Source organism: Muscardinus avellanarius (genome assembly GCF_963383645.1).
Source record: "Muscardinus avellanarius genome assembly, chromosome: 4".
Classification (NCBI taxonomy): domain Eukaryota; kingdom Metazoa; phylum Chordata; class Mammalia; order Rodentia; family Gliridae; genus Muscardinus; species Muscardinus avellanarius.
In genome coordinates this window covers 128,763,772-128,777,760 of record NC_137789.1, presented here as the reverse complement: position 1 = coordinate 128,777,760, position 13,989 = coordinate 128,763,772, and the positions used below count along the sequence as shown (strand labels likewise).

Sequence of the window (13,989 nt, the reverse complement as noted above, 5' to 3'; positions counted from 1 at the left end):
AATCCCCGCGCTTGGGAGGCAGAGACAGGAGGATCGCGCAGGTTTGAAGCCAGCCCCACGCGCTAGCTTAGGAGACCCTGTTTCCAAATAAAAATGCAAAAATAGGTCTGGGAGTGTAGCCCGGAGGTAGAAGGGCTTCCAGGAACCCCAGTACCACCAAAAAAAAAAAAAAGAAAATGTTGTATCTGTATTGTCCAATGCTTTGTCCCCTAAATGTAACAGAAATCCACTAAAATTACGATGTGACTTCAACAAATGGTTAGGTTTCATATAAAAAATTATTTTTATGTTACCAAAAAGATGTTACCAAAAAGATTCACTTTAATGCCAGTGGTCGATCTCCAAACACACATACCTTTTATTTAAATAATGCCGAAGACCACATTCCATTTTCCAGGCAAATATAACAACACAAAAGCACAGCAGACTTGAAGGCTACTGTGAATGAAGGAAAGTCAGCCATGACAATAAGTATTCATTGGGAACACAGAGCTCAAGTCTGTCATGGATTTTTCCTCCTAGGCAGTCCCCTTCTCCAGTGATGCAATATTGAACATGCAAAAAGGTCAAATCAAGAAAGCAATCCTGTACTTTAGAAGCTGGTAAACAAATAGCAGAATCAAGATGTCATGAGGCTTTAACTGTGAGTGAAGTTTTGCCAAGAGAACCAATATCGCTCAACATTAAAAGGCAAGGGACCTTTGGCAATGAGATAGCATCAGTCTTCTGTCCAGACAAAGCAGCTGCTGTATACAGCCCCACTGGGTTGAACTTGTGTGACAAAAAGACACCAATGTAACACCCACTCCTCTGCTACCCAAGTGACTTGGGTGGGTGGAAAAAGTTTCAAAGCCTGGCATATGCATCCGTCTTTCCAAGATCACTGGTCATTATCTTCAAATGCAGAGAATATGCTGCACATGTATTCTAGGACCTCTTTAATGAAGTTATCTTCTGGATATATCATAGAAGGTTAATGACTCTATTTTTTTTTTTTTTGTACTGGGGATTGAACCTTAGGGGAAATTTACCTCTAAGACAATCCCCAAGCCCTATTTTTTAGTCCTGTTATTTGTGAAACAGGGTCTCACTGAGTTGCAAAGGGCCTCACTAAGTAGCTGAGGTTGTCTGAGAATCGTGATCCTTCTGTCTCAGCCTCCCAAATGCTAGGTTTGCAAGAGTGTGCCACCACGCCCGGCTCAATGAGTTTTAATGTGTCTTCTCCACAATCACTGATTCCCAAAGTGCTTCATACAGAGCTGTCTAATGAAGCTTATTATTTTGGTGATAGTGATAACAGGATAGAAAGAAGAAAGAGTGCTGCATTGTAACCCATCCATGATAAAACATTGAGAAAGAAGTAGATATAGGACTAGACCATAGAATATAAGCATAGTAAAACAAAGATGGAGATGAAGTGAAGAAAGCATTCATCTCTGTTAAAGTATTGACTTAATGGATTTGCTGAACAATTATAAAGGAACTTATCTTCCCTGCACTAATTTATTCCAGAACAAGCATCTGTTTCCATTTTACTCCCTTGACACAATGAATATGACTTGTTTTCAGGCTGCTAGAACCTCATTTTCTTCTTTATGCTCTGATTTATCTTTACCCTTCTTCCCCCACCTTTCTCTGTCTCTTTCTCTCTGTCTCTCTGTCTCTCTCTCTCTCACACACGCACGCACGCACACAAATTTGACTTACCTTCATATTTCTTGCCAATGATTTGTTCTGGGTCAGCCCCACAGCAATCAAAGCTATCACAGCCATGAGAGATATGAAGCCAAGGATGATAAAAATATTTTTGACACAAAATGTCTTCACGTTAGACTCTAAAACCAAAATTAGAAGAGGAAAATATCAATAAGACATCAACAAACAATAATTTTCCTCACATTTTTGTCTGGTCTTATGATGACTATTTTTTTTTTTTTTTTGGTGGTACTGGGGGTGGAACCCAGAGGCTTTCTACCTCCGGGCTATACTCCCAGACCTATTTTATATTTTATTTGGAAACAGGGTCTCACTAAGTTGCTGAGAGCCTCACTAAGTTGCGGAGGCTGGCTTCGAACCTGTGCAATCTTCCTGTCTCAGCCTCCCAAGCGCAGGGAATATAAGCGTGCGCCACTACGCCCGGCTATGATGACTATTTGGAGACACCAGAGGCTGGGCATGAACTTGTGATCCTCCTGTCTCAGCCTCCACACTACTGGGATTACAAGTGTGCACCGCCACGCCCAGCTTCACTCTTCTTTTTTTTTTTCCCCATGTCTTCCTGCTTGGTCCACTAGGAAAGCGCTCACCACTGAGCTATGCCCCACCCTCTAGTTTCATTTTTCTTTTCTTGTGGTGCTGGGGATTGAACCCAGGGGTATTCTGCCTTTGAGCTACAAACAGAGCCCTATTTTATTTTTATTTTGAAACTTCAATTCTATTTAAACAGATTATACTGTGGGAGTAAACAGGAAATGGGATGGTTATACCATTCCTTTCATTCCAACAATTCACACATATCCTCGCTCAACTCCCAAACTATGCTCAAACTTTTTTCTTAAGCTTAAGGATGGGATAACATAACAAAGCAGTGTATGGAAATGAAATGAGTTCTCTCCTCTCCTCCTCTCCCCAGCCTCTTCCACTGTTCTGCTGATCTTTGCCCTATTTTCATGAGACACCTTTCTTTCTCTTTCCTCTCTAGCTTCCACATATGAGAGAAACATGCAACACTTAACTTTCTAAACCTGGCTTATGTCACTTAGCATGAAGTTCTCCAGTTCCACAAGTCATTCTGCAAATGACATAATTTAATTCTTCTTCACGACTGAGTAAAATTCCACTGTGTGCATACACCACATTTGCTTTATCCATTAATCTGATGATGGACTGACATCTAGGTTGGTTCCATAACTTACTTATTTTAATTATGTTGCTATAAATATAGGTACACATATACAGCGATAGTATGCTAACTTTAATTCTTCTAGATAAATACAAGAGTGGTATAGCTGGGTCATATGGTGGTTCTATCCTTAGTCTTTTGAGGAACCTCTATACTGATCTCTGTAGTGGTTGAACTAATTTACAATTTCAACAATAGTGTATAAGTGTTTCTATTTTTCTCCACAGTCTCACCAGTATTTATTATTATGTGTATTCTTGGTAACTACCATTTTAACTGGTGTGAGATGAAATATGTGTAGTTTTGACTTGCATTTCCCTGAATACTAAGGATGTTGAACATTTTTTCATATATTTGTTGGTCATTTCTATTTCTTCTTCAAAAAAATCTATTTAGTTTAATATTCCATTTGTCATTTGAATTATTTTTGGGTTTTGTTTGGTGTTTTTTAGTTCTTTATATAATTTTAGCAGTTTTCTGAGTTCTTTATATATTCTCTATATTAATCCTCTGTCTGAGAAATACCTGGAAAAGTTTTTCTCCCATTTCATAGGCTCTCTCTTTGTATTATTGATAGTTTCCTTTGCTGTGCAGAAGCTTTCAAATTTGATGCCATCCCACCTATTGATTCTTGGTTTTACTTCATGAGTTTTTGGGGTCTTATTAAGGAAATTTCTGCCTATGCCTATATGATGGAGAGTTGTTCCTATGTTTTCTTCTAGAGATTGCAAAGTTTCTGGTCTAATTCTTATGTCACCCTAAATAGAAAAACTCTCTTGCCACATGAAAAGAAAATAAGGGAAGCCAGTGGAAGTTTTGAATTCTCTGATGTAGAGAGCCAATTCAAAGTGGGGGGACTCCACAATACTTTATCACTGGGTATGTTTGACAAAATTGTTTCTTGAAACTAATTTTTTGGAATACCAGTTTACATTGTATTATAGAAACCACATTTCTGTTATCTTTTAGGCAAATAATGGGCTATTCGGGGAAAGACAGTCAATGTGATTTTTCCATAGTAAAACTTGACTGTAGTGGTGGTGGATTACAGGTGATGCACAGCTGTAATACTAGTACTTGGGAGGCTAAAAAAGGAGAATCACAGGTTTGCAGTCAGCCTCAGAGACTTATTGAAGCCCTCCACAAGTTAATGAGATTTACTGTGTTTCACAATAAAAAATAAAATAGGGCTGAGGGAGTTAAAATGCCCCTTGGTTCAATCCCTAGTGTCTGTCTGTCTGTCTGTCTGTCTGTCTCTATCACACACACACACACACACACACACACACACACACACACACACACACACAGCAAGACTGTAGCAGCTGCCAGATCTAGAAGAGCTCTGAGGGTCTAAAAAGAGAGGGTAGCAACCTAGGTAGTTTATTATTTTTTTTTCTTTTTCTATTTTATGGAGCTGGAGATCAAACCCAAGGCCTTGCACATGCTAGACAAGCACTATACCACTGAGCTATACCCCTAGCCTAGTGACTCCTTTTTTATGAATGTGTCCCAGATATGTAAATCAGGACCTCCACATCAAGCACTGCTTCCTGAAATGCAGGCGATAACTTCAACATTCAATTTGACAGACAAAACTAAAAGAAACCAACCCAAGCTTTGAAAAAGTACAGACTGATGTCAAACCAATTAGTTACAGCAGGGGGAAAAAATGACAAAACAGGCTCATTTGACTCTTACAGAAACAGTCATTATGACATATACTTAATTCTTTTTGTGTGTGTGTGTGGGTCTGGGGATGGAACCCAGGGGCATTCTATCTCTGAGCTACACCCTCTGCCCTATTTTTTTTTTTATTATTTATTTTGAATAGGGTCTCACTGAGTTGCAGAGGGCCTCACTAAGTAGCTGAGGCTGTCCGTGAACCGCGATCCTCCGGTCTCAGCCTCCCGAATGCTGGGATTACAAGCGTGCGCCACCATGCCCGGCTACATCCACTTAATTCTTATCAAAATGAAAATAAAATTTTTATTGTGTCCTTAGTCAAAATCCTGACGTACACAGAAATCTTAGCATCTCTACTTCATTATACCAAAAATATAGTATTTTTAACTTCATTAGTAACTAGCTTTGGAATGCTTACTAGTGGTGAATGATTTTCAGACAAGAGCATCAAAAATTTTGCTTTGTAGATCCAGTGCCACTGATTGGGTTAAGATTGTTTCTAATTTCTGATGGTCCGCATCCAGACTAAGCTTGGCTTGTCATATAGAGAACAAAACAATAAATGTGATAAGCACTGGAAAATATCAGAGTGCTGTGGCCCTTCCTGTTTACATAGCCCAGTGATGAACACCCAGGCTCAGGGGGACTGGTACTAATCTGGCCTTGCCATTCCCCCACCTCCCTGAGTCAAGGTCTCCTAACTCACTCTACCACCTCCCCCTTCCTTTCCAAGAGAGGACACATATTTAGGTAGTTCTCACATTCAGGTGTTTTAAGATTCTCCCTCAGTTGCTTTACCCAGGGCCAAAGGGCCCTCCTTCTAGTCAGACATCCATCCCTGTTCCCATCACCTCCATCTCATCTCTGATCTTCTTACAATGGCCCTTTCTGGGAACTTCTGCCCTTCTTAGTTCCTTTCCCTGGCTGAACCCATCCTTCAAGTGACTCTTCCTGATCAAGAAACAACAGAAGCTTACCTTTTTATCTAAGTATCTGTTTCCCCATATTCAAAATGAGAGCCATAACAGTAGGTACTGCATAGCATTGCTATGTAAGATTCAGTGAGCTAACAATACATAATGGCCTACACTCAAAGAGCTCTTACCGTATTCCAGATTCCAAGCACTTTATATAAAAGTACATATATCTCATAGGATTATAATGTGTGTTAACTTAGTTTAACCCTAGCAATAATCCTCTGAGGATCATACTTAATTTAACTCACTATGATCCTATAAGACAGATGCACTATTATTATCAAATTATAAAATCTGTTTCCATTTCGTAGGCCCGCCACAACAGATATGGCTTCAAACAACAGAGATGTATTCTCACATTCGAAAGCCAGAGTCCAAAATCGAGGTGCTGGCAGGGCTACACTCCCTTCAAAGGCTCTAGAGGAGATTGTTTTCTTGTCTTTGCTTGCTTCTGGAAGCTCATGGCATTCTTGGCTTGTGGCTGCTTCAGTTCATGTCTTCACGTGGCCTTTCTCCCTGTATTTCTGTGTGTTAAATTCCCCTCTTTTTATTTTAGAACATCAGTCATTGGACCACTTTAAATCCAGGATGATCTCATTTCTATATCTTGAACTTAATTACATATGCAAAGACTCTTATTTTTTGAGTTATTTTATTTTTATGTGGATCATATTGAAAGTGGCATCCACTCAGACTGTGCTTGGTGCCCTCTCTCTCCACTTTCTCTTCCCCCTCCCAACAATGAGTGTCCAGGTTGATCATGCTACATTCATACTTTTACACATATTCGAATGTAGCTTCTCCATTAATCAACCTCAGCCTTCTTCCTCTCCTACCCTTCCATTCTAGCTTTGCTGAGGTTTCCCCTCCATTATCTGGAATCTCTCTGGTATCCCCAGTAATCCCTAGTTTGGGCATAGTAGAGAAAACATATGTCCCTTCTCTTTCTGTGCTTGGCTGATCTCACTTAACAAAATGTTCTCCAGTTCTTTACATCTTCTTGTGAATGACCTGATTTTGTCCTTCTTTATAACTGAGTAGAATTCCATTGCGTGTATTTCCCATAATTTTGCAATCCATTCATCTGTGGATGGAGACCTAGTTGGTTCCATATTTTTTTTTTTTTGTGCTACTAGGGGTGGAACCCAGGGGCTTTCTACCTCCAGGCTATACTCTCAGACCTATTTTATATTTTATTTGGGAACAGGGTCTCACTAAGTTGATGAAAGCCTCACTAAGTAGCTGAGGCTGGCTTCGAACCTGTGCGAACCTCCTGTCTCAGCCTCCCAAGCGCAGGGATTACAAGCATGAGCCACCATGCCCGGCTCCCATATTTTGGCTATTATGAATTGTGCTGCTATGAACATGGGTATACATATGTTACTGTAGTTCTCTTATTTCAACCCCTTTGGAAAGATACCCAGGAGTGGTTTAGCTGGATCATATGGCAGATCTATTCCCAGTTTTCTAAGGAATCTCAACACTGATCTCCGTTGTGGCTGAACTAATTTGCATTCCCACCAGCAGTGTAAAAGAGTTCCTCTTTCCTCATATCTTAGCCAGCATTTGTTATTTGATTTCATTATGCTTGCCACTCTGATTGGGGTTAGATGGCATCTCCGTGTAGTTTTGATTTGTATCTTCCTGGTGGCTAATGATGTTGAACATCTTTTCATGTATCTATTGACTATTTGTATTTCTTTTTTTTTTTTTTTTTTTTTTTTTTGCGCGGGTCAGGGGATGGAACCCAGGGGCATTTGAACTCCAAGCTACACCTCCTGCCCTATTTTTTATTATTTATTTTGAAACAGGGTCTCACTGAGTTGCGGAGGGCCTCACTAAGTAGCTGAGGCTGTCCATGAACCGTGATCCTCAGGTCTCAGCCTCCCGAATGCTGGGATTACAAGCGTGCGCCACCACGCCCGGCTTGTATGTCTTCTTTTGTGAAATGTCTATTCAATTCAGTTGCCCATTTCTTGATTGGGTTATTTGTTTTGCTAGTGTTGAGTCTTTTGAGCTCTTTGTATATTCTGGATATTAGCCCTCTATCAGAGTGGTGGCTGGTAAAGATCTTTTCCCATTCTATAGGCTTTCTCTTTATGTTCTTGATGGTTTCCTTTGATGAGCAGAAACCTTTTAGTTTGATGCCATCCCCCTTGTTAATTCTTGCTTTAATTTCCTGTGCTTTGGAGGTCTTGTTGAAAAAGTTACTGCTTGTGCCTATATGTTGGAGTGTTGAGCCTATGCCCTCCTCTAATAACTTCACAGTCTTTTCAAAGACCCTATTTTTAAATGAGGTCCCAGTTACTATGGCAACATTATTATCATAACTTTACAAATGAAGAAAACAAGTAACAGAAAAGTTAAATTACCAGCCCAAAGTTACAATGATATAAATGTGGGGCCAGCCAGAAATTAACATGGGAATGCTGGCTCCAGAAACCCAGGCTTTCAACCACCCTACCCTATCCTATACTACAAGATTTGGTCTTATACAATGCTGGGGGTATGGTACTTTGGCATTAGCAATTTAGCTGGAAGGGCTGTCTAGAGTGTTCTCAGTGATACCACCATCAGTGTTCTACCTTTGAGAACCATGGAGTTTTTGATCATTGGAGTCAAAAACTAAGTGACAGAAGGCTAGGTTGGGATCCTCAGGAAGATTATGGCACTTGCCTAGTCATACATTTCACAAAAGATAGAGTAGGGATTTGTTCCTAGACTTTCAACTTCACTCCAATGCCTTCAATTATGACCTACATTAGAGAGGCGTAGGGATCACTCAGCTCATTCTTCCTCAGTTGACCAAGTTCTATTCAGATGCAAAGACCTTATGCTATTTTACACTCCTCACATTTCTTCAGTTAACCAATCCAGAGTCAAGTCCAAGTGAGTTTTTTCTTGCCCGTGCTTTGCTTAAGGAAGTTTGGTCATACAAAAGATCAATAAAAAGACAAAAGCTAAAAATAAACTTTAAGGCCTCAGTGATGATCAGTTAGTTAAAGGATAACAGGATAGGGAAGGAAAATAAGATGGATATAGGGCTGCATAGGGCTGGACTCTGAGGGAAGATGAAGGGAGGGGTGAGAACCGAAAGAGGCAGAGAGGTAACTGGATAAAGAAACCCATGTGCTTTTCCACTGAGCTCTGAACCACAGACCTCACAGGAGTTTCTGGCTTTTATTTATGATCTTTTATTTCCACTTTTTTTTTTTGGTGGTACTGGGGTTCCTGGAAGCCCTTCTACCTCCAGGCTACACTCTCAGACCTATTTTTACATTTTTATTTGGAAACAGGGTCTCCTAAGCCAGTGCACGCGGCTGGCTTCGAACCTGCGTGATCCTCCTGTCTCTGCCTCCCAAGCGCGGGGATTACAAGCATGCGCCACCACGCCCAGCTATTTCCATTTTTGAAATTTTAATTAGTTGGTTATTCTTAGTTTGTAGTTCTTTAGCTTGAAATGGAGTATTTATGTTAGTAAGGCCTGGCTGATGCTGGTGGACCCCTCAGAGGAGATGGAGGTGAGGAGCAAGAAGAGGCTCCTTCCTGCAAATTAAGTTCTGCCAACCCTCAAATGCCCACCCACAGTTCTTTTTGCATGGTGTGCTCTTCTCAGATTAGTAACTAATTGGTTGTTCTTGACTCTAAAAATGTGAATGATTGCAAAAACCAAATGCCAATAGAGGCTATGTGTGTGAAAAATAAGGAAGCAAAGGAGAACCTACCCCTTGGTCCTCTCACTTCCTACCACCCGCCATCTACTCTCTTTACCCCTAGCCCTCCTGGCTTCCCCTGAATTCTTTGACCATAGCTTGCATTGCACATAAAAGGCCTCTGTGGTCAGTATGGAATCCCATGCTTAAGAATAGGGCGTCAGGGAGAAGGGTTGTTTCCGGCAAAGTGATGTCACTAAGACTGCAGACAGGAATTCCGTGTGTCCCAGCCAAAAAGGCATAACAATCTAGTGTATTGATGGTCTCTGCAATAAGCACATTGCTTCTAAAATGAATCTTCTTCCACATCTGATATTTTTTAAAGAATTGTGCCCTGGGGACTCTACCCTTTCTTAGAGCAGCTGCATTTGTCAACTAGCTGTGGTTATTTGCAGATAGTGAGAAAGACTGAAAAAATCTGTACCGGCTATGCATAACTAGTGTGGGGTACTAGTGGAAACAGCATGATCGGACTCAAGTTGCCTAGCTTTTTTTCTATATGTTACATATATAAATGATCTCATTTTTATTTCCTCATTTTTATACCCATGAGGAACAACATTCAGAAATTACATAAATACATGCATGCAGAAAAACTACAGTATAAACAAAATAAAAGTAAATTAGGGGAAATGTTTCCAACAGCCATAAAATAGTTGGTTTCCATAATATAAAAAGGCATTAAAAATCATTAAAAATTAACCAACCAGCTAGGCATGGTGAGACACCCTGATAATCCTAATACTTCAGAGTCTCAGACAGGAGAATCACAGGTTTGGGACCAGTATGTGGTAACTTAGCAAAACCCTGTTTCAAGATAAAAAAAAATAAAAAGTGCTGGGAGTGTAGGTCAGAGGACAACACTCCTGAATTCAATCCTCCATACTGTCACCCCCAACATACACACAAAAGAAAATAATCAACCGTGTAATAGAAAAATGGACAAAGGACATGAAGAGGCTATTCAAAGAAAAAGAAATACATATTATCAACATATCAAATGTATTTGAATTACCCTTAATTAAATAACTGTAAGTGAAAATAATGAGATACCTTTTATCAGAATAGCAATTTTAAATTTATTTAGGTATCCCCAGCAATTAGTTGTGTTAAATATTTACCAGGGAAGCTCAGTAAAGATGCAGTGCCCAGAGCTTTCGCATAGGCACCTTCATCCAGCGTATACTAATATGCCAGACTCACAGAAAAAAACAGATGCCCAGCACAAACCATGCTTTCTTAACAAACAGTCCAGCCACACCAAGTCATCTCCATCAGTTCTGAGAACAGTGGGAACTCTTCCAGAATCCAAGCTCTCAGGGACCAGCCAAAGGCCAACTGTGTAAGTTAGACCTCTCAAAGGATAGCAGTGTCAAGCTGCACATCAATTGCCTTCTACACAGGGAAATACTTGTGCCCTTCCTCACCCTCTTCACTTTATTCTTTTCCCTCCCTTGCACACCCCCCTCTCCTTTTTCTGTTGTTCTGGAAATAAAATCCAGGGTCCCATGCATGCTAGGATGTACTCTACAACTGAGCTACATCCCCTGTCCTCATCCTTCCTTACTTCCCTGAGCACTTTTAAATTCTTAATAGAAATTTCTGAAAATCCAAGGCTCTTACTTGAAGAGGCAAACTTTCCAGAGGATTTCTAGTTTAAAGTGGTAATGATGCCAGGAGCCAGAAATGTGAACAGTGGGTAAGTGGGAAGTTGCAGGTTGTGGTTTGATGTTGACTTTGTTGACTGCCACTCTAGCACCCTGTCAGCTGCTCACTAATCTGATTAATACAAGCAGCCACTCTGAGTTCCCACTCATTCATTCTTCTCACATCAGTGTGCTCTCTTCTACGCTATTTGGGCAGAATTATCAGGTCTCATTTGAACCAGATTTTGATGAATTCAAAGCTTTACTTTGAGAGAAATTTGGCACCTGCCCTCACGTACCTCTGGTGTTATGTATCAGTGTAAGAGGGAATGGTCCTTTAGATAAGATGTTGGTCACTCTTCTAGTGTCCATGATAACTTCATTACAGACCATCTTCATCTATACAACTGACTTTCTCTTTAACCTTCAACATAGAGTATCCTCATTTTAGAAATGTGAGACTCTGAAGTTGATTAAAATATGTACTTCCTGACAAGAATGTGAGACACAACTGATAATTCAGAGGGACAATATAAAGATCTCCTAGATTTTTTTCTAAGAATATTTTCTGCACCCATTTGGTGAAGAGGAAGGCAAAAGGGGCTAAAGAAATATCCTTGGACCTCAAAAATGGAAGTGTCCCCAAAAAGCAAAACTAGAAAGACTAGTAAAAGTAAGACTACATTAAAAAAAGCAAAAGACTATGAAATATTTGAGAGTAGCTCCTATCTAAATTACCTATACTTAAAAAAAAGTATACTGAGTCTTATGGTTGAGTGCTTCATCAAATTCAGAATATGCCTAAGAAAGTAGCATTCTACTCAATATTGTACCTTAAATGAAGAAATATGTGAATATGGTAGGAATTTGGTCATCTGCTGAAGTAAAAGGCAGTGAAAAGAATTTCAGTATCTCTGAATGGTCTGAGGGAGAAGGTCCCTGACCTATGCACTTACATATACCATTTCCCTGAAATTTCTTTCCCCACTGTGATGGAGAATGCCCCCTCTAAAATAATTAAACTTTTTTTTTTGCAGTACTGGGGATGGAACCCAGGGGCATTCTACCCCCAAGCTACACCCCACACCCTATTTTTTATTCTTTATTTTGAATCAGGGTCTCACTGAATTGCAAAGGGCCTCACTAAGTAGTACCTGAGGCTGTCCAGTCCTCCTGTCTCAGCCTCCCAAATGCTGGGATTACTGGTATGCACCACCACACCTGGCTTAAACTAACTCTTTATTTCATATTCACCAAGCTATCTTGTCACGTCAATTTATCTACAAAGTAAAAAAAAAAAAGGGAACTTGCCATTGTTAATCAATAAATGAGTATTATCTCCCTTATCCCCATCTTTTGCATGCTTGGTTTCACAAGATTCTCATACTTCTTATTCCATTAAGTGAAATAAGATTGCAAAACTAAGTCTCCCTATAGAATTGAAGGCAATGTAGAGATCACAGGAACAACATGGACAGCAGTCTGTGTTCTTTTTCACACTTAGCCTGCCTACTTTCCCACTCGCTCAGGCTCATTGAGGTAGAAGAGATATAGCCAGAGAAGGAAGCCAGCTTAGGAGGGCCAACAGAGACAGGGCTGATCCCCATGATTTATTTCCTTCAACAGAAATATTCTTAGTGAAGGGAGAAATGTCTCTGCTTTAGCAGAAGCTCAAGATATCACTTGAAGGAAAGCATATATTATGGTTCTAGGAAATGACTCCCCAAACAATTGGAATTCTTTATAGAAAGAAATTCCTGAAAATCTAAAGACCGAGGAAAATATGAGTGGAAGAAGAAAACTTTACTCCACCTTCTGGGAAAATCGTTGTTTCCTAGAACTGACCTTGGGGGATGACGTCTTAGATCCATCCTTAGGGATGAGTTAGATACCAAAGACAATACTTGGATATCAAGAACAGTACTGGACCCACCCTGCACTCATTCTCTCAGGATTAGGAGGGGCAAGGCCACATCCTCTTAGAGCTTATTATAGTGCTGGTTTATTTTATTTCTTTCACCACCAGTTTTCTTCTTCTAGCATCCCCAGAAAGCTAATTCTTGCCACATTGGTTCTTATAATTCAACTTCCATTAACTTGTATTTTTCCCCTCCTCATGCTATAAACATTCCTAAATGCCATCTCCCTAGAAGTCCCTCCTTCAATCCTGGGCCCACTGCATCTGGATTCTGTCCCACTATTTCCCTAAAGATACTCACACAAATACCTCCAACAATCTCCTGATGCTAAACCCAATGGACACATTTCAGTATTACATTTATGGTAGATTTTTGACACTGTTGACTTCCTACTACTTCAACTCTCTTGTCTTGTCTCCCATGACACTAGAATCTTTTAGTAACTCTCCCCCAACCCCATTTCTCTGACTCTACTTTTCTAGTTCCTCTTTTGTTACATACCCTTTAAATATGGGTATTCCGCAGCACTCCATCTTGGGACTCTGGCTCATCCGAATATAAAATATACATATGTAATATAAATTAAATCCAACTAAATGGTAATGACTCCAATCTCTGTGAGGATTATCTCCTAACCTCTATGATGACAACTCCGTAGACTTTATGGCCATGATTCCTGATCTGTATTTCTTTCTCTTGAGCTCCAGGTTCATAATGTTAGACATCTATCAGAAATATCTGTCTCAATGTTCTATAGCCAAATTTGCTATGTTTGAATATAATTCCTTCCCACATTAATCTTTCTGCATAATCTGTTCTGTAAAGCTCATACCCAACCCTTTCTCTTCCTAGATTCCTTCTTCTCCCTTTACACTCTTAAGTTTTTTATTCTATCCATTAAATATCTCTGAATTCCACTCATTCCCCTATTTCTTTCCTAGATTCCTATGACAACTTCTGTAAAGGCTCATCCCTGTGTTTTTCCTCTTTGGGCTCATCCTCTACTTTGAGGCTAGTATGATCATCTCAAAATTGCAAACCTCATTATAGAGCTCTACCAGTGTGAATTTCTTCAGTGATGCCTATGTCCCTCAAAATAAGGACCGATTTTTCTTTTCTTTTTAAAAATACTTTTATTGACGCATT

The 13,989-nt window shown here is 39.9% G+C and overlaps 1 protein-coding gene across 1 annotated transcript in view; it reads right to left on the bottom strand.

Annotated features, from left to right (window-relative positions):
* The window catches only part of ENTPD1 (ectonucleoside triphosphate diphosphohydrolase 1), a gene marked incomplete at both ends in the record, with an annotated part of 61,415 nt that extends 52,092 nt beyond the window's left edge, over window positions 1–9,323 (bottom strand). The window contains 2 exons of the mRNA XM_080694841.1: window positions 1,708–1,835; window positions 9,314–9,323. Of these exons, the coding sequence (XP_080550967.1) occupies window positions 1,708–1,835; window positions 9,314–9,323 (138 nt within the window). The remainder of the gene's footprint in view (window positions 1–1,707; window positions 1,836–9,313) is intronic.
* Window positions 9,324–13,989: the final 4,666 nt, after the last annotated feature.